The 17,268-nt window shown below is 49.2% G+C and overlaps 5 protein-coding genes across 5 annotated transcripts; 3 read left to right on the forward strand and 2 right to left on the reverse strand.

Moving 5' to 3' along the window:
* BDBG_00058 (uncharacterized protein) lies at positions 1-502 on the forward strand (the record flags this gene model as incomplete). The annotated part of the gene is made up of 3 exons (XM_031719711.1): positions 1-172; positions 238-276; positions 384-502. The coding sequence occupies 3 exons, from the start codon at positions 1-3 to the stop codon at positions 500-502; spliced, it is 330 nt and encodes a 109-aa protein (XP_031575580.1).
* A 1,345-nt stretch (positions 503-1,847) lies between these two features.
* On the reverse strand, positions 1,848-9,665 carry BDBG_00059 (kinesin family member 1/13/14). Its single transcript, XM_002628767.2, has 2 exons — positions 8,495-9,665; positions 1,848-8,292 (listed from the first exon to the last, which is right to left on the reverse strand). The coding sequence occupies exons 1-2, from the start codon at positions 8,556-8,558 to the stop codon at positions 3,320-3,322; spliced, it is 5,037 nt and encodes a 1,678-aa protein (XP_002628813.2). The 5' UTR covers positions 8,559-9,665; the 3' UTR covers positions 1,848-3,319.
* Positions 9,666-10,023: 358 nt separating this feature from the next.
* On the forward strand, positions 10,024-11,883 carry BDBG_00060 (nitrite reductase-I; the record flags this gene model as incomplete). Its single annotated transcript, XM_002628768.2, has 2 exons — positions 10,024-10,291; positions 10,586-11,883. 2 exons carry the CDS (start codon positions 10,024-10,026, stop codon positions 11,881-11,883), a joined length of 1,566 nt encoding a protein of 521 aa, XP_002628814.2.
* Positions 11,884-12,771: 888 nt separating this feature from the next.
* Positions 12,772-14,897, forward strand: BDBG_00061 (DUF821 domain-containing protein). Its single transcript, XM_002628769.2, has 2 exons — positions 12,772-13,273; positions 13,363-14,897. The coding sequence occupies exons 1-2, from the start codon at positions 12,869-12,871 to the stop codon at positions 14,305-14,307; spliced, it is 1,350 nt and encodes a 449-aa protein (XP_002628815.1). The 5' UTR covers positions 12,772-12,868; the 3' UTR covers positions 14,308-14,897.
* A 524-nt stretch (positions 14,898-15,421) lies between these two features.
* BDBG_16043 (uncharacterized protein) lies at positions 15,422-16,278 on the reverse strand. The gene has a single exon (XM_031724078.1). The coding sequence runs from the start codon at positions 16,230-16,232 to the stop codon at positions 15,960-15,962; it is 273 nt and encodes a 90-aa protein (XP_031575581.1). The 5' UTR covers positions 16,233-16,278; the 3' UTR covers positions 15,422-15,959.
* Positions 16,279-17,268: the final 990 nt, after the last annotated feature.

The following is a 17,268-nucleotide window of genomic DNA, read 5'->3' on the forward strand; positions in this document are numbered from 1 at the left end:
ATGCCAAAGACGGCCTACGTGCACATGATCGACGAGGCATGTCTCATCCATGTATGGTCCGTGTACGCAGTAGAGAATACATGCGCATCACGCCATGGATATCAGCCAGCAGCGCACGGTGGAGCCCCCGTCCCGTCGCACAGCCCGCAAGCCCCGCAAGCTGGCTGCGCAGGTAACTACATTATTATACATACAAAGACTGGCTGCGCAGGTAACTACATTATTATACATACAAAGAGATGACTAGCCACGGGGGCCAAATGTCAGACTTGAATGGTATGAGCGCGCAAGGCGAAACGGCCCAACTCCAAACCCAATCGGCATGATAACAATGGTGGACCCCACCCGCATTCAACTCTAACCTCCCTCCATCGTCCATTCAGAATCACCAGACGCCCTCTCCCAACCTTCACCAAGCTACCCGCCGACCCATACAGCGCTCTCTACCTTGTCGAAAGAGGTCCACCACACTCTCAGTGCGCATGAAGTTTCGCTCTCGTGACATCGCCCCCATTCGCGAGAACCAGTCGGTTCAAACCGTGACCTAGGCAGGGGGGGTAGGCAGGAAAATGGGAGAAGACTACCTAGCGAATGGCCATGGCGAACACCCCTCTCGCCACTTAAGGCGAGACGCTTCATTCCCGCGTCCCCCCCGGGCCTTGCCTATTCTCCGCCTTCCCGCTAGGGCTTCTTTGACAGCTTGCTTGATTGAAGCTGATATTACCCTTTCCATCACAGCACTGCTGCTTCGCCTCTTTCTTGCTACCTGATTTCGACAAATTGCGCCGTCCTTAAGAGTGTTTTGTGACTACCTAGTTACTACAAAGTGCTGTGTTCACTATGATTTGTGTCTAGACCTCTATCCTTTTCCTTTCCCTTTTACGATGATATCTTGACAGCCACCCTGAAATTCTTTGCCGCCTCAGAAAGCAGGGGAGGGAAGCCCTGATTTTCTTACACACCACTGATATCGCTTCATTTCTAGCGAATTCAAGTCTGAGCACTAGCCACGCCGCTTTGCAGCGATTCTGCTCACTTCACAATATTCCGAAGCATCACCCGCTCCGCTTCTCAAACTTGGTTTTGTTGGGTAAGATAGAAGTGTTTCCACCATGGATTTTGAAATCAGTTACGGCCATCTTTTATCGAACAGCATCACTCTCAAGTCTACAAAGTTTTAGAACGAACTTGCGTGTCCTACCTACCTACCGGTTCTCCTACCCTGTCTGATATGCTCCGTTGTCCGTTATCGCCGTTCGGTTCTTGACTTTTGTTCCCGATTTCATCTGCCATACAGATAAGGAACGGGAATGGGGGGGAACATAGAACAACGTGAGGTGAGATTTGAGTAATGAGATAGCTCTCTCATCCTCACCTCCCTACGTGTGACAAGGATGGGAAGGTGTGGACTATAAAGTTGGCTCAGCTGCCTGCGACTCCCTCGAAGGAATAAGGGTGTCTCAAGGGGGACATAGTGGGTGGTGCAGAAAAACGGTGGTACAGAATGGATAGAGAGGGAGCGGTGAGGATGAGCTGGGGGTCAATAGAGGCGTGGTACTTTTCTTAAAAAGGGCACACAAAACACAGGTTTATTTATAGTATGAGCCTACACGTACGTGCTTATTTTGAATGCAACGATGTTGGGCATGATTGGCTTGAGCAAGTTGCCAGTAAAGTAGGTAGTTGGCGAAAGGTATATATATATAATTCATGTATCGAAGACAGAAACCAGAAACTACACGCGTTATCTTTCACCCATCATTATTCTGCACCAGGAAAGTTGATGCGGGCTACGAGATACTTCTGAAAAGGAGGAGCAAAAGAAGAAGCAAAATTAAAACTTAAATCGAACCAAAGAATAAAAATAAAAATAAAAATAAAAAAACCAGTCCATGACACAAAGAGAAACAAACACAACAAGAAAGCAAAATCGCACAGGAGAAACGAAAACAAAATTCCTCGGCTTGGGCAGCAAAGCATAAGAAGACTTCACAAAGACCAAGACCAGACCGGGGCCCGCCTCAAGGGTGCAACGATGCTGACACGTCGAACGAACTCAAAACAAACCAACGAAGAAAATCCGCCCAATTCAGTCGTTAGTAGTTATTACCTGCAGTAGCCTCCCAGTCCGGCGGGAAATTGAAGAGGGGAATGAATGTCTTTCGCTTTGTTCACCTATTTTGTTCTACTTGCGTACTTGAGTGGTTTATTTCGCGGGGCAGAAAGGGGAGAGCGCACAGAACTGCAGATGCTCGCTGTCTAAGGTTGAAGGAAGACGCAATGCAATATATAACCTTAAAAAGAGAAGGGTTTGCCTGACGTTGGTGAAATCCAAGGAGTCTAGTTGAGACATCCAGTCCTATAGATTGTTGTCCGTCTTGGGGGCTGCTGGCTGGCTTGCTGAGTAGAATCATCGAGAGACCTCTGAATTTAATTGATCTAGTGAATATTCCCAAATCCTGAGCCTCAGATATATGTATATTTTTATTTTTATATCTTTATATACAGCGATACAGAATAAAATTTATCTTGCGCGACTAGATCAAAAGTGGAAATGGCACAGCAGAGCACTGATAGACGGGAAGAAAACGCGGGAGTAGAAGAGCGAGCAGCAGGGAAAATAAAAACGAAAAGAGGGAGACAAAACTGAGCACAAAATATGGGGTGGTATACTAAAACAAAACTTATATATATATATATATTCAAGTCTCCGTCTGGTTCTAGTCTGCGGGGGGTATCTTGTAAATTATAAAAAGAAATGAGCACTCAAAGAAAAAAATGATTAAAAAAGGGGGCAAACGAAGGGGATGATGGGAAACAAATTTTCGTCTGCGCTTATGCGCTAGTTGTCATGAATAAATATGAAAATAAGAGAGAGAGAGAGAGAGAAAGACTGATGAGGTGCAAATAGGAATGAGGTGGTCATACCCTAGGGCGTTCAAAATCACGTTCAAGGAAATAGTTGAAGTGAGTGAGTATGGAAAGACGCGGGAATAGAGAGAACAAATACGAAGGGAGAAAGCAACAATAGAAGGTACTGGTCATATACCCACTCTCGCAGCAATGTATCAGTTGAAAGCATTAAGGCGTCAGGGCTGAAACCGTAAAATGGGCAGAGGGTAGATAGAGGGGGGGAAAAATGAGATCTTATACAGGACAAATGCAACAGAAGCGGAATCAAAGAGTAAATCCAAAAAATTAAAATACTGAACAAATGGGAATATATATATGTATATCTTACTCTTCTCCAACTCTTGCCAAAAACTCTTCCTAACCAATCAAATCACCGAGGACAAAGAAGCCCGATACAAAGCTCTCATCATCTGCCACCACTGCCACCCCCGTTACCATTAGCCTGCGTGCTAAAATATCCCTGGTCAATTTTCAAAATCCACTCGACTTTCTGCGCCTCCGTCCTTGCCGCAAACAGGAACGTATTCTGCGTCCCGTAAACGGCAAACAGATTCGGGCGTCCTCTCATCGACAAGCCGTCGCCGTTCTGGCTAGTTCCGCCGCCGCCGCCGTCCAGCAGTCGAGCAAAATCCGGCTCATGGTCGACGCGCGAGTTGCGTAGATTGATGGCGTTTATTTCGTCGCCGTCGGGCACGGAGTGGATGTGAAGATAGGGGAGGCGGAGCTCTACAAAACGGCGCACCCAGAGGTTATTTGTGTCATCGGGCGTGTACAGGTAGCCGGACTTGAGGACGGTGGGATTTTTCGGCATGTGTTGGATTGTGGCAACGAAACGAGGCTTTGAGGGTTGTTGTTGATGTTGTCGCTGTTGCTGCTGTTGTTGCTCTGGCGGCGGTTGGGGCAGCGGTGCCTGTTCGGAGGGGATGGGGGAGCAATCGCCACTGGTTGTGGCCGGGCTTGTTGCGGAGGAAGGGTTTCTTGCGAAGGCAGCACCACGACTAGGCGGTTCGGTGTGATCTTTGACAAGTATGATTTCAGTTGGGTCCGGTTTAGTCGACCATAGATCTAGGTATTTCCGAAGCAGTATATCTCGTCGCTCACTCCCGTCTTGGCCCTGGAGCGGAGTAGATCGACCGTTTGTCGGCAACGGGGTTAAGGTACGAGTACTCAATGCTCCACGAGCGGCGTCTATTTCGGCAAGGCGTTGTCGCCGCTTTCGAGCACCAATGAAGTCGCGGATAAGGGATATCTTCCGCGGGGCCCATCCCGTCAGTAGCTCTTCACCCTTGACGTAATCATTCTGGGTGTTCATACGCCACAGGTCCGCCGCTCGTTTCGCGGATATGGGCCGGACAGCTACGGAGAACATCCCCACAGTCGAGTGCACAACGCGGATGGAGCTCCAGAACTGTTTAAACATCGACTGCGGTCGTATATACGCCCTGCCTAGTATCTGTAGAGTTTGGTCGAGCTCGAATACGATAGGCTCCTGAAGACGTGGTGATATCAGATTCCAGCGAAGGGATATTTGGACGCGATACTTGTCCGCCGTTGTCCGGTCGAGTAATAACGACCCATGAAGACTCGAATCCCATTGCCCGACAAGAGTTACGTTGGATGTCCCATCAGCGTTGTCAGTCACCATCGGCTCTTGTATAAGTTTGAGAGGAACATCTGAAGATTTTAGGTCCACATCAGGAATCTTCCCCCATGGGTCAAGGAGCCGCACCGTCCCGACTCTCAAAGCAGTGATATCTTCCCATGGCAGGCTTTCCGTCGAACTATGAGTGAGATTGACCACGATGCGTCGCTGTAAGCCTTGATGAAGTTGATAGGTGCCAACATCAAGGCTATTGCTCTGCACCACCTCGACAGGCATGTATTCCCCATTCTCAGCAAGCTCAAGAATTTGTACCCGCACAAAGACATCATGCCGCTCTTCCTGGTAAAATTCAGACTCGGGAATCCGCGGCGTCTTTCTCTTTTGAGGCGGAGCCTCGGGCGAGTCGCGCATTTCATCCCAACTGAGCAATTTGTCCAGATGCATTGCCGTCACCGAGGCGAAAATGCACACTTTCAAGGTCGAGTTCCTAGCGCTGTTGAGGGGAAGGCTCATGCTATGAACGCTCTCAAATCTAATTGAGTTTTCATCAAAACCACTAATCATCTGTGTGGTTGTAGCGCCGCCCTCGTCCGAAACACCGGGTACAAAGAGCTGGGCATGCACGTCAGTCCCCTCACGTTCCGCAAATCCCACCATATCCCGCATAACCACGTTGAACTTGAGAGTTGATGAAGGGGCTTGTGCAGAAGATGGTTCGAGAGATAGTTTAATGATCCCGACAACGCTTTGGGTATACGGTGAAATGGCTTCGATGGAGAAATCCTGCACTCTCGACTCGAACACCGCCGTCAGTGGGATATCCGCATCACCCACTAACGAGTACTGCGGAGTGCATGTTTCCGAGAAGGGATTTTCGAGCTTGAAGTGTTGAATATAATCCGGCCGATCGATATACTGGTGCATCTGTCGCATGGATTGAACACGGCGTTGTAGTTTGTCTATTGACCAGATGTAGATAACATTGTGCTTGAAATCAATCACCCGAACCCCGATGCACGGTTTCTTCGCATCCTCTAGAGCCACGTCGTCATCGCCCGAAATGCCGTTCAACACTAAATCGTAGGAGGAAGCCATGTTATGTCCAACATCGACAATAACGAATTGGAAAACGACATGCTTATCCATTATCTGGCTCATGATCTGCGCTTCCTTGAGTAGCGATGCATGCTGAAGAACCGATTCGGCCATCCGAACATAATTTCGCTGTTGCCAGTGCAGAACAACAGACCTGGCTATTGGGATCTCTCCAGGTTCCAACTGTGTGAATCCGTTTTCAAATATCCTCTGGGGACCTGTATACCCCATGTGCTTTATTTGCGATTCAAAATCTTCCTTTTGTTTTTGCAATTGTTGCTGAAACTCCTCCTTCGCAGCCTTGAGCGCATCCTCCATTCGTGCTTTTTCTAAACGTAGCTCTTTTAAATCTGGCGACGCTGTTCCAGCTGCCGCTGCTGCAATTTTGCCTTTATATTCTTCCTGCTGCCTGTTAAGCTGCCGTTGCATGTCGTCACGAACCATTTGTAGCGCGGTATTATCCACCTCCCCGTCTTCATCGTCGCCTTGGCACGGCGTTCCCGGCATGGTAAGCGCTGTATCAAGAGAAAAATTGTCAATAGTTCCATTTGACATGTACTTCTCCCGTACCGGATAAGAGCTAAGCGAATCTGAATCGTCCTCTCCGTCGATCAATTTGCTCTCTGGGCGGCCCCGCCTCACTGCTCGGGCCTTCTGGACATCATCAAATAATGCATCTAGTTCATCGTCCGTGAGATGTGAAATTTTCTGGTCAGGCCCTAAGATCGCACTTGCGGCTTCCCTTCTAGCATAAAACCAATCAGAGTCTCGACCCCTTTGCGATGGCAGGGGAGATTCAGCTCTACTAGAATCCCCATCGACTTCTGAGCCTGCCTTGCTCATGGATCGGTCATGCCCCGTTTTTCCTGGTGCCGGGGATCCAAGCTGGCTTGTTATGATGGAGTGTCGAAGAAGGCTCTGTTCCACTCGTTCAGCACGCGCCTCTTGGGGATGATTGAACCGGAAGATGTGAAAGTCACCCAGGATAATACGAAACCCACTTCGTAGTCGTTTGGGTTTATCGATACGCAATCCGTTGACCATAACCGCCGCGCCCTCATTAGGTACGATGGTGACAACGTTATCGACATTCTCGAAGCTACAGTGTTGATGAAGTATTTTTGAACCATTCAATCGGATTTCCGAGGTTGCCGCCGTATCCACGTTCCCGACGGTGGTTGTGCCCGGCTTAATGTTGTAAACCAAACATTCAGCAAGCAAAGGGTCATCGCTGAGGTTGACAAGATGTGGTATCTTTTTAGGGGTGCTGAGCCCGACGAAGCCTTTCTCGATACTGATACCCAATTCCTCCAGCGCCGCTTCACGTTCTTTATGAATTTCCTCGGTCTTCTGCAGCTTCTCTTCCCAAGTCTGGTTGAGATCCTTGTAAAGCTTTTCGCTCTGGTTCAGTTGCTCCACGATCTCTGCCTTGCTGACCTTTTTAATCGTCCCATCGGCCTGCGCAATAGATACCATCTGTTGCTCAAGCGGAGTGCCAGGAGGATAAACTTCTTCAGCGAGGCCCCCGCCAGGAGCGCCCCCTCCGGCAACAGCTCCTCCACCAAGCTTACTCCTAAGCTGCGCCAGTTCCTCCTTGAGTTCTCGGATCATCCTAGCGTTAGGATCCTCATTAACAACAGCATGATTCTTGATCCTCTTGGCGGAATCCGCATAGCGCAGCGTACTTAGTGTCTCATCGTAATTTATGTCGGCTGGTGAGATAGCTGCGATCATAGCAGTCATCGAGTTACCGCCCAGAGAGTCCTTCAAAAGCCAAGTCAAAACGGAGTCACGGTATGGTACCATTGAGGCGTTTTTCTTTTTCCCGGCAGATAAATCTGCCAGAGCCGCAATGACACGACCAAGTGTAGAGAGCGAACGATTGATCTCGGCACCCTCCTTGAGCCGCGCGCCAGTTGCGCCTGTTGAAGTAGCTCTCTCTGAACCAGCTAAATCGACCAAGCTAATGCGAGAGACTTTTTCGGTATCCATGGTGGTCTCCGTATCGTGTCGCTTTTGCGTCACCGTAAGGGTAAAGACAGCGTGCGATCGACTGGAGGTTTCGTTCATGTTTGTTGCCGCGACCGTTCGCGCCTTGTTACCTTCGTCCATCAGATTCTCGATTTCCTGGAAGGACCGCACTACCAGCTTCGCCAAATCTTCAACATAGGGCCCAGTTGAAGGATGTTCTCGAACTTTAAGATTACCCTTGGTTGTCGGATTGAGCAAATCCCGTACTCTCTCATTATAAATCTCCAAATACGACACCTCCACCGTACACGTTAGATTTTTGTCCGCAGATTGCAGCGCGGCGATCCTTAGGAACATGTCCTTGCAAATCTTCGGGATAACGCCAGCTTCCTCGCCATATCCCATCATGGAATACGACTTACCAGAGCCAGTCTGGCCGTAGGCAAAAATACAATTATTATATCCTTGAAATGCATTGTCCAGCAATGGTGCGCCCAGATCCTCGAAAAGGTTATCCTGGCCGGCATAATGAGGGTCGTTGCGGTTAAAAGACCAGTAAGATTTATCGAACGCGAATACTTTCGGGCCTTCGACGCTTCCCCCGCCTTGCTTCCCTCCTTTCCGTGATTTTTCTTCTGCTCCGGGAGGTGGTGTGAGCACGGTCTGCGAGCCTTTCATTTGAACGATACATTTTGCTTTCCGGTCGAGTTCTATAAGGTAGATTGGTATTCAAGAATGGCTTCCAGTCAGCATGAAGTTTCTCTAGAAGAGTATCTCGTGGAATAGTATACTTGTATACTTTGTATACTTTGTAATAATCACAGTGCTTTTCCTCTGAGGCGAGATGCAAGTATGCACAGTGTCGCGAAATCCAGGGGCTTAGGGTAGGGGGGAAAACCGGAGTAGACTGACCTCGGCCATTGAAGGGCCGCACTCTCACCACCACCTTAATATTTCCTCCTCCGCCTGGTGCCATCTTCACCCGTGCCCCATGCACTCAGTTCCTCTTCTCTTCGCCTCCTCCAATCCTAATATCGATGCCTCAAAATCAGTCAAGCACTCCAGGAGGTAACCGGCGGTCGATACCAAGGGAAACGGGGCACGAACGGGTTCGCGGAGGGATGGCGACAACAGAACAGGGTCATATGGGTTACTGGGGGGCGGGGGACGAGAATTCGCGCAGGCCTGGACGCTCAAAGGAGTGCGGGGAGAGGGTCAGCCCGGCAATATGGCGCGCTTTGTTTGGTTCTGCAGCGTGTAAACAATCAACGTCATCTAAAGGGTGGTAGCGACAAAGCAAATGAGTGCTGCAGTCATTCGCCATTCAAGTTTCCAAAGTTCAAAGGTCACGAACAGCCCAGTCGACTGGATCCCAGACGCGTGAAAAGAACGATAATCGGAACTGATATCACGGTTGGTTGCGATAGCGAGTGTCCTGGATATTTTTTTTTTGATGTCTGCATTTCCGTTCCGGGGGTTCAGCCACAGATCGCGGCCTGGGAAATTAGAATTTAGAAGATGCGGCCACCAGCCATGATTATGTCATCACCAAGCCGGTCAAGCCACACGGTCCCTTAGTCAGCCGATCTCTCGGAGACAAACACAGAGCCATTTTTGGTATCAAAAAAAAACACCGGAGAGCGAGATCTTGAGAGAGATCCAAAGAAATAGTAGTCAGTCGCAACATCTGAGTTGTCGCATATCCCTGGGCTCTGCAACTGTTGTTTGTTTGTGTCTGCCGGTTGCCTCACTGGTATTATATCCAGGTTAGTTAAGCTCCCAGCCAGCGCCTCCATTCATCAGTGCCTAACTCCGGGTATTCGGGTAGTTAGGGGAGGGAACACAGCGCCGGAGGAAAAGTTAACGTGAACTATGACAAAAAACGAACTTCTCTGGGAAACTTTCTTCTATCCTATTCGCGCCTTGAAGCCTTGAAGGCGATCTTCTCCGCCAATGAAAATGGATGATGGCACGCTTCCAAAATTCAGATCCAGGCGCTTCCCCTTTAAGTTACAGTCAAATACGATTATTCAATTCTTGTGGCACCACACTAGTTATGACCTTTTTGCCTGTGACGTGGCGGCTGTGAAGAAAAAATGGATTGAATGGATTTTGAATTGAAGGATTTAGAGTGCTTGGGGGCAATGGTTGCAAGCCACGTGAGGAGGCACGCTTGGGGGTTCTACCAACTAATGTCTGAACTATATATATGAAGTATGTACATGTACATGTACATGTACTACATGTACATACAATAATCTATCCAGGTGCTTGTTGCGTGCATTGAGCATTGCAGGATGGGATGTGGCACACACACCCCCCTCCCCTCTTCCCACCTTCCCGCCTTCCCGCCTTTCCCCCCTTCCCCCTCGCCGCCTATCTTGCCCCGTCGATTGAGGTGCTTTCTTAGCAAGAAATAGCAACGAAACCATAGGCCCGGGATGTTGCATTTTACGGGGCGGGTGGGCGCAGGTGGTGCAAGTACCGCACTTCGCTTCGGTCAGTCATTGCCCGCATCCACCGTTGTTGTTCACTGGAGGAGGGAAGGTGACATACAGTACATGTACATGTACAAGCTAACAGGGCGAATAGTGACCTCGAACTCGCAGCGGGCAGGCGAACCCCTCACTGCGCTCACTGCGCTTGCTACTACGCTCGCTGAGCTCTACTTCGCTTTTGTTGTCAGCTCTCGTGCTGGTCAACTGACCTGTATTGGGGAATAGATCGCCCGGCAACATCTTGCCGTAGTCTCCTATATATACTGAGCCTATTGGGTGTCTGCATATCCGTCCTTAGATCAGTGGCAATCTCAACGTCTATTTTGGACTCCCATTTTCCCATTTCCATTTCCATTTCCCTTTTCTACTCTCTGTATCTCTCTCTCTCTCTCTCTCTCTCTCTCTCTCTCTCTCTCTCTCTCTCTCTCTCTCTAGATAATAGATTGTTCAAATACTATGCAGACCCTTCGCTCGCCTCTAACCATGCCTTGGAAAGCTCCTTTAGCTACCAGACACTACCTCGCTTCGGGTTGCAGAGTAACTGGTTCCCGCCAGTTAACCTCACTGTGTCGGACTCCCGTACGGTGGCAAACGAGGCACTCCCCTTCGCTGCGGGGATACTCCACGGAATCTTCGCAAACTCCAACAAAAAGAAGCACCCAACTAGGAGTTGCGGCAGCAGTTGCCATCTCTATAGGCCTGGGCCTCATAGTTTATAAACGACCTGCAAAGGTTGCTCACGCCGACTCCAAAGGGGATTATCCCGTTCACATCAAGAATATAGTAGATGCCTCTGAACCTGTTGGAAAATCCCTAAATCTATCGAACCTCCCTGTAGAGGAAGCACAACTCATCAGCGCCCCAAATGTCCCCCCGCCCATCACTCGAGATCACCCTGTCCTCCTCAAAGTGCCGCTGACAACCACGACGAAGATAAAGCAGCTCACTAGCACCTACAAGTATGAGCAGTGGACCTTCAACAACCAAGTGCCGGGCCCGTTTATCCGGGCGCGGGTTGGGGACGTCATCGAGCTCTCCTTGACAAATACCGATGTGACAGGCAACCCTCACAACATCGACTGTCACGCATTTACAGGCCCTGGAGGAGGAGCGGCGCTGACAACTGCTGAAGAGAACCAAAGCAAGACGGGCAGATTCAAACTACTATACCCAGGGCTATTTATCTACCACTGCGCCGCAGCCCCCGTGCCCGTTCACATTGCCAACGGAATGTACGGCCTCATCTACGTACAGCCGGAAGAGGACCCTCTCCCCAAGGTTGATAAAGAATACTACGTGATGCAGAGCGAGTTCTACCACGAACCACCCGAAATCGAGGAGAATGGGAAGCGTTCCTCCCTGGTGGAGTTCTCATACCCCAACGCCCTCCGCGAAGACCCGGACGTGATCGTTTTCAACGGCAGTGAGACGGCTCTCACCATGGACCACCCCCTTAAAGCCACGGCGGGTGAAACCATCCGGGTTTTCTTTGGCAACGCAGGCCCGAACCTGACTAGCTCTCCGCACATCATCGGCAGCACGTTCCATAAACTCTACCGTGACGGGGACGTCCTGACCCCCCCCGCGCAGAACGTGCAGACGACCACCGTACCTCCCGGCGGAGCGACTATTTTTGACATGAACACGGTTGTACCGGGGACATACACGCTGGTGGACCACGCTATATTCCGGCTGGATAAGGGCTGTGTGGGATTCATAAACGTGACGGGGAAGCCGAGGCCGGACATATATCAGAGCAACGAGCATGCGGAGCCGTGCGTTGGATGTAAACTACATCCGTGAAATGATGAATATTTTTTCCTTTTGACTTTTTGACTTTTTAGCTTCTTTTTTGCCTAGTTAGTTATTTATTCCTGCATTTCGATACGTGTGTCTCTTTTATTCCCCCCTACTCTCTCCAAATTATCAAGAGGCGTTCTCATGAATATCATTATTACCACACAACTTTTTGGTTCAGTTGTCTAAATAAACGGGTATGCAATGTGTGGATGGAGGTTAGGTTCGATGCCCCATGTTTCTTGGTCTGTGGGTCCTACGCGTATATAATCCAGGGTTTGGCTATTAAGACCTGCGAGAATCCACGCTCCCGCAGCATCATCTCGATTTATTCTCCACGTTATTGCCCAGGGTTTGTCACTATAGATAGGTACTTTGTAATGTACATGTACAGTACATAAATAAATACAAAACTTATCACAGACCAACATCAAGTGTCATATCTTCTCTCTGATCTTTAAAATACCTGTTTTCAATTATGGAGTTCGAGCCCATTAAGAGCGGGCAATATTGTGCTTATTAATTATTTAATCTCCAGCGGGTGTCTCGCCAATCCCTTACCGGCGAATTAGTGAAGGCACGCCCGTAGCGTATTAAATATTAGTTATAGCACACCCCGCCCAGCCTCGACGTCAGCCGTTGTTTTTTAGGCTTGCGACGGGCATCAACACAAAAAAAACAACCACATCGCGTCGTCCACACCTAGGCCATCCATTCCCCCTATTTCGATCGTTTTCTCTTCAATTAATCCACCCCTTCACACGCAGTCCTTTTACTCTTTTGCCCTGCATGGAGAATAGTCTGGCGAACCTAGTCTGCAAGGTCAAACTCCGTCCATCACTCGGCCCTGGGAAGGGAAACTACAACCAAATCAACTGAGCGCAACAAAGCCTAAGAAGAAGAAGAAGGGAGAACAGACAAGAAAAAAAAAAAAAAAAAAAGAACGCAAAAGAACAAATCCCGTGGCAATCAATCAATCAATCGAAGAGGGATGGTGCTCCTGGGGCTATCAGGCCGCTACTTCACGCTCGCCGTCATCGCCGCCGTTTTCATCAGCGGCATCCTGTACGCCTCCTTCTACCACATATTCAACGGCTTGTCCTACCAGCCGAAATCCCAGTCCCAGCTCCCGCCATGTCGCCCCGTCATCCCGGCCGCGGGGTCCAATAACAACGGCGGTGCCTGTCCTGGGGACGCACCATGGAAGTTCGAAACGGAGCGTGACGGCGATAACTACGGCTTAAGCAGGGCGCAGTGTCAAAAGGCGTTTCCGAAGCTCTATGTTGAGATTGAGAAGGCGGTTGTGGCGAGGCGGGGGAGGAATATTACTTTTGATGAGCTGAATTCGAAGCCGTTGAAGACTTCGATGGTTAGAGCTATGGTTTATCAGGGAGCGGTGCGTTCGGTGTTCCCCCCAAAACCCAGTCAATCCATATATATATATATATATATGTTGTGTGCTAACATATTCCCCATTTATTCTAGCTCTATGTCATAAATTTCGAAGATATGAGATACACCTTCAGCCGAGCAAAGGCGTCCCTAAACGCCCTCAATCGTGCCATAAGCGCCATCCCAAACCCCAATGAAATACCCAACATTGAATTCATCTTCACAACAGAAGATTTCCACGACGACCCACACCCCGTATGGGTGTATTCCAAACGTGAAGACGACGGCTGGGCCTGGCTCATGCCCGATTTCGGCTACTGGTCCTGGCCCGAGATCAAAGCAGGCCAATACCGCAGCGTCCGCCAACGAATCGCCGCCATCGACGAAGGCACTGTGATAAACGGCAAAGCGCACCCGCCCCTGAAATTCCAGGATAAGAAAAAACAGCTCCTATGGCGCGGCGCCATCGCCACGGCGCCAGAACTCCGCCAGGGCCTCGTCGATGCCACAAAGGGCAAATCCTGGGCCTCCGTGCGCCCTCTCACATGGGCCGACGAGAAGAGCATGCAGGAAAACTTCATCCCGATCGAAGATCATTGCAGATACATGTTTGTCGCTCACGTCGAGGGACGCAGCTACTCCGGCCGGGGCAAGTACCTCCAGAACTGCCGCTCGGTGATGGTCGCGCACCAGCTGAACTGGCGCGAGGCACACCACGGCGCCCTGGTTGCTGCCGGCCCGGACGCCAACTACGTCAAAGTGAAACGCGACTTCTCCGACCTGGAGTCCAAGATGAACTACCTACTGGACAACCCGGATGTGGCGGAGAGGATCGCTGAGAATTCGGTGCGCACGTTCCGGGACCGGTACCTGACGCCGGCGGCGGAGGCGTGTTACTGGCGCGAGCTGATGCATGCGTATGCGTCCATGTGCGACTTCGAGCCGGTGCTGTATACTGATTCGAGCGGGGATCCGAATTCGGCGCGTGGTGTGCCTTTTGAGTCGTTCGTGTTGGATTGGAAGTTACCTGAGTCCTGAGTCAGGATGTTAATGATTTCTTTTCTTTTCTTTTTTTTCCCTTTCTTGCACTATGCATAAAAAGGGCTAGATCTGTTATTTATTTTTTTTTTCTTTTCGTCCTGCTATTTATATCCACACGGCTAGAGATTTCAGGCTTCTGTACATTTTCATCCTGTTAATATCTCATTTTCTTATTTTTTCTTCTTCCTGTTCTGGGACGAGTGCATTTTTTTTTCATATTTATGATGATCTTTTCTAATTGTCCCCGGCGCTGTGGATCAAGGGTGTTTTACTTTTACTCTTTTCTCGATTCTTCAATTGTTTGTATATACGGCGCCTTTTTTTTAATTTTTTTTAATTGTTATTTTTACCTCATGGACAGTGTGTACATGTATGTACATGTACATCACTAGGTTCGTTGAGTGTACCGGATATATTTCTGCTTAACCTTCTCCCTGATGATTCCCCCTGCCCTTCTCACCCCCGGTCCCAAATGTTATTATTGACATGGCATGGCTAGGCCTGGACGATAGATTTTTGTTGGTACATTGCACAGAGACACATACATACATAAAAGAATAGACATTAAACATACTGATTTAACATGCTCCCTTTCCATGATAAGGCCCAACGCTTCCCCCTACCCCCTACCCCCTACCCCCTACCCCCTACCATGCTTCGTATTTCCCCCGAGAAAAGGCGGCGCCTTTCTCCCCCTCATTGACAAGGAAGCAAACGTCGTATCAGGAACTAAACAAGCATCCGCCCCCAAGCCCTGCTAAATATAACGCCGCAATCCTTCGCTCAATCCTAAACATGGAACATGGCACGCAGGGAAGGCAGCAAAGCAAGCACGCAACAAGACTAACTAACCATCGCACGTGTTGACCTTTTCTCTTCTTCTTCTTCTTCTTCTTTTTTCCCCTTCCCCTCGTTTAACAGCGGCTCAGCATATAAACTGAGTAGTTCCGCGGCCAGCGGCCACCTCAACCTGGTCTACCCCTACCTATCTATGTAACCGCTCCCTCTGCTCTAACATACAGCCCGTGTCTCTGGTAGCAAGACGGGGGGGGGTTGCGGAGGAGTGACTCTGGCGAGATGGCGAGGAGGAATCTGATCAAACCACCCATCCTGCTCTTCTTCCCCCCCCCCTCCCCTCCCCCCACTGCACTGTGTAACCTCCTCGCCATCGTGTTAGGTGCTCAGCCCAGCTAGCCCAGCTGCGGCTAATATGTCATGCCGGGGGTGGCTTTTTGTTATGTTTCACTTGTCCAATAGTTCGTTTTTACTTGAGTTTTTTTTAACCGACCCCTCGAGGGAAGGGGAGGGGAAAGTACATGTACGTGTCGTATCTAAGATACTTTGCAATATCCTGTTCAGTTCTATTTTTAAGCACCGTCTACAGGCAGAGGGTGCTTGTTGGGGAATAATCCGTGCAATCAGTTATGTAGCTAGCTTTTGAGAGCGGAGAGAATGGCTTTGGTAACGAAGCTGGGAAGTGAGGGTTCACCGGGGACTTACTGCGTAAAAGACAATTTGCTGCTGTGAGAAACCGGAGGGATTCCATCGGACGGCGTCTTTAACAGGAAGCCTTCTAGAGAAGAACTAAGAAATAATAGTTCGAGGGTAAAACAAACCTTCTAATGAAAGTACTAAATTTCTATCTTCGGCTAATAATGAGCTAACTTACTCTTGACAGGACAGGGAATTGCCAGACTGGGTTCATAGCTAGCTTCCATATATCCCTGGCTGGCGCGAGATTGATAAGGGAGAGGTTTATGTATGTAACTGCGGACTTGCAGAGCCTGAGACGGAAAACACGGATGCTGCTGAACACACGTCATACTGGGCATATTGCCGCTATTTATCATTATTATTATTGGTTTATGTACATGTACCACCAGGCAGGCGAGCTGACTTCGATCTTCAAAAGCTAGGGCCATTGGATGGGTGTTCGTTATTGTTAGGGCTGAGAGCGATTTGGTGACAGGTATGTTAGTAGTAGGAGATTTCTCGCCTTTGAACATATCAAGGTTGAGGTTCTAAAGTAAAATAAAATATGTAGAAAAACGTCACCTTTTGGGTCTAGGCCTTTTGGATGTAAAGATACCTAATAAGAGCTGAAGTCAACAATGTTAAAATGACGAACCTGTACTCCATACATAGCGATCAACCAGGGGCAAAAATGACATGTACATGTACATGTAACTACAGTACATACATGTAATAATGGCCACTTCTACCGAACATCATCCATATCATATGCGGGGAATGGGGTAAACTCTAACAACATCAATATCGTACAACCCATGCGGCTTCAGAGGCAACTCATCAAAAATTGAACTGCAGCCTCTCTCAGGGATACCTGGATCCATCTGATAGCATCTGTTCTTTCGGCTGGGTCATGGCCTATTGGGGCCTTGATCTCTCTCGCACCAGATCTCGAGTTAGAGAAACCGAGATACCCCCCCCAACCCCCGTCATAACACACCACCTGCCCACAGGGAAAGCCACTAAGGTTTGTCTGTCGTCTACAGGCGTTGGCAAGCTCAAGCTCAATAGCCCCGTCGTAAACTATGGAGATAGAAGCCCGGCATGCAGAGTACAGTCCGGGGGTTCATAGCCCGAAGACACGGTGCCAAATGTGGTAGGGATATGTAGCTAGACATGCACATGCACATGTACATGTACATGCATGTACAAGCCGACCTGGTCAATCAGATGCAGCACTATCTAGATTCAGCGAGCTATTGATTCTCCGCTGCTCGCTCGCTTCGCCGGTTCCATGGGTGGGGTGGTTTGTCTGTAGAGGTTGCTTATTGGTCTGAATGTTGATCCCCCACACTGTGGCTGATCAGGCTTTGCAGTTTGCACCGTGCGGAGTCAATAATAATAATAATAATAATAATAATAAATGCGAGCTTGGAACCCTCCCTCCTCATCTTCAAGACAACAAACCGTTCGCCTCTCAAGCCTGCG

The sequence above is a fragment of the Blastomyces gilchristii genome (genome assembly GCF_000003855.2).
Source record: "Blastomyces gilchristii SLH14081 genomic scaffold supercont1.1, whole genome shotgun sequence".
Taxonomy (NCBI): domain Eukaryota; kingdom Fungi; phylum Ascomycota; class Eurotiomycetes; order Onygenales; family Ajellomycetaceae; genus Blastomyces; species Blastomyces gilchristii.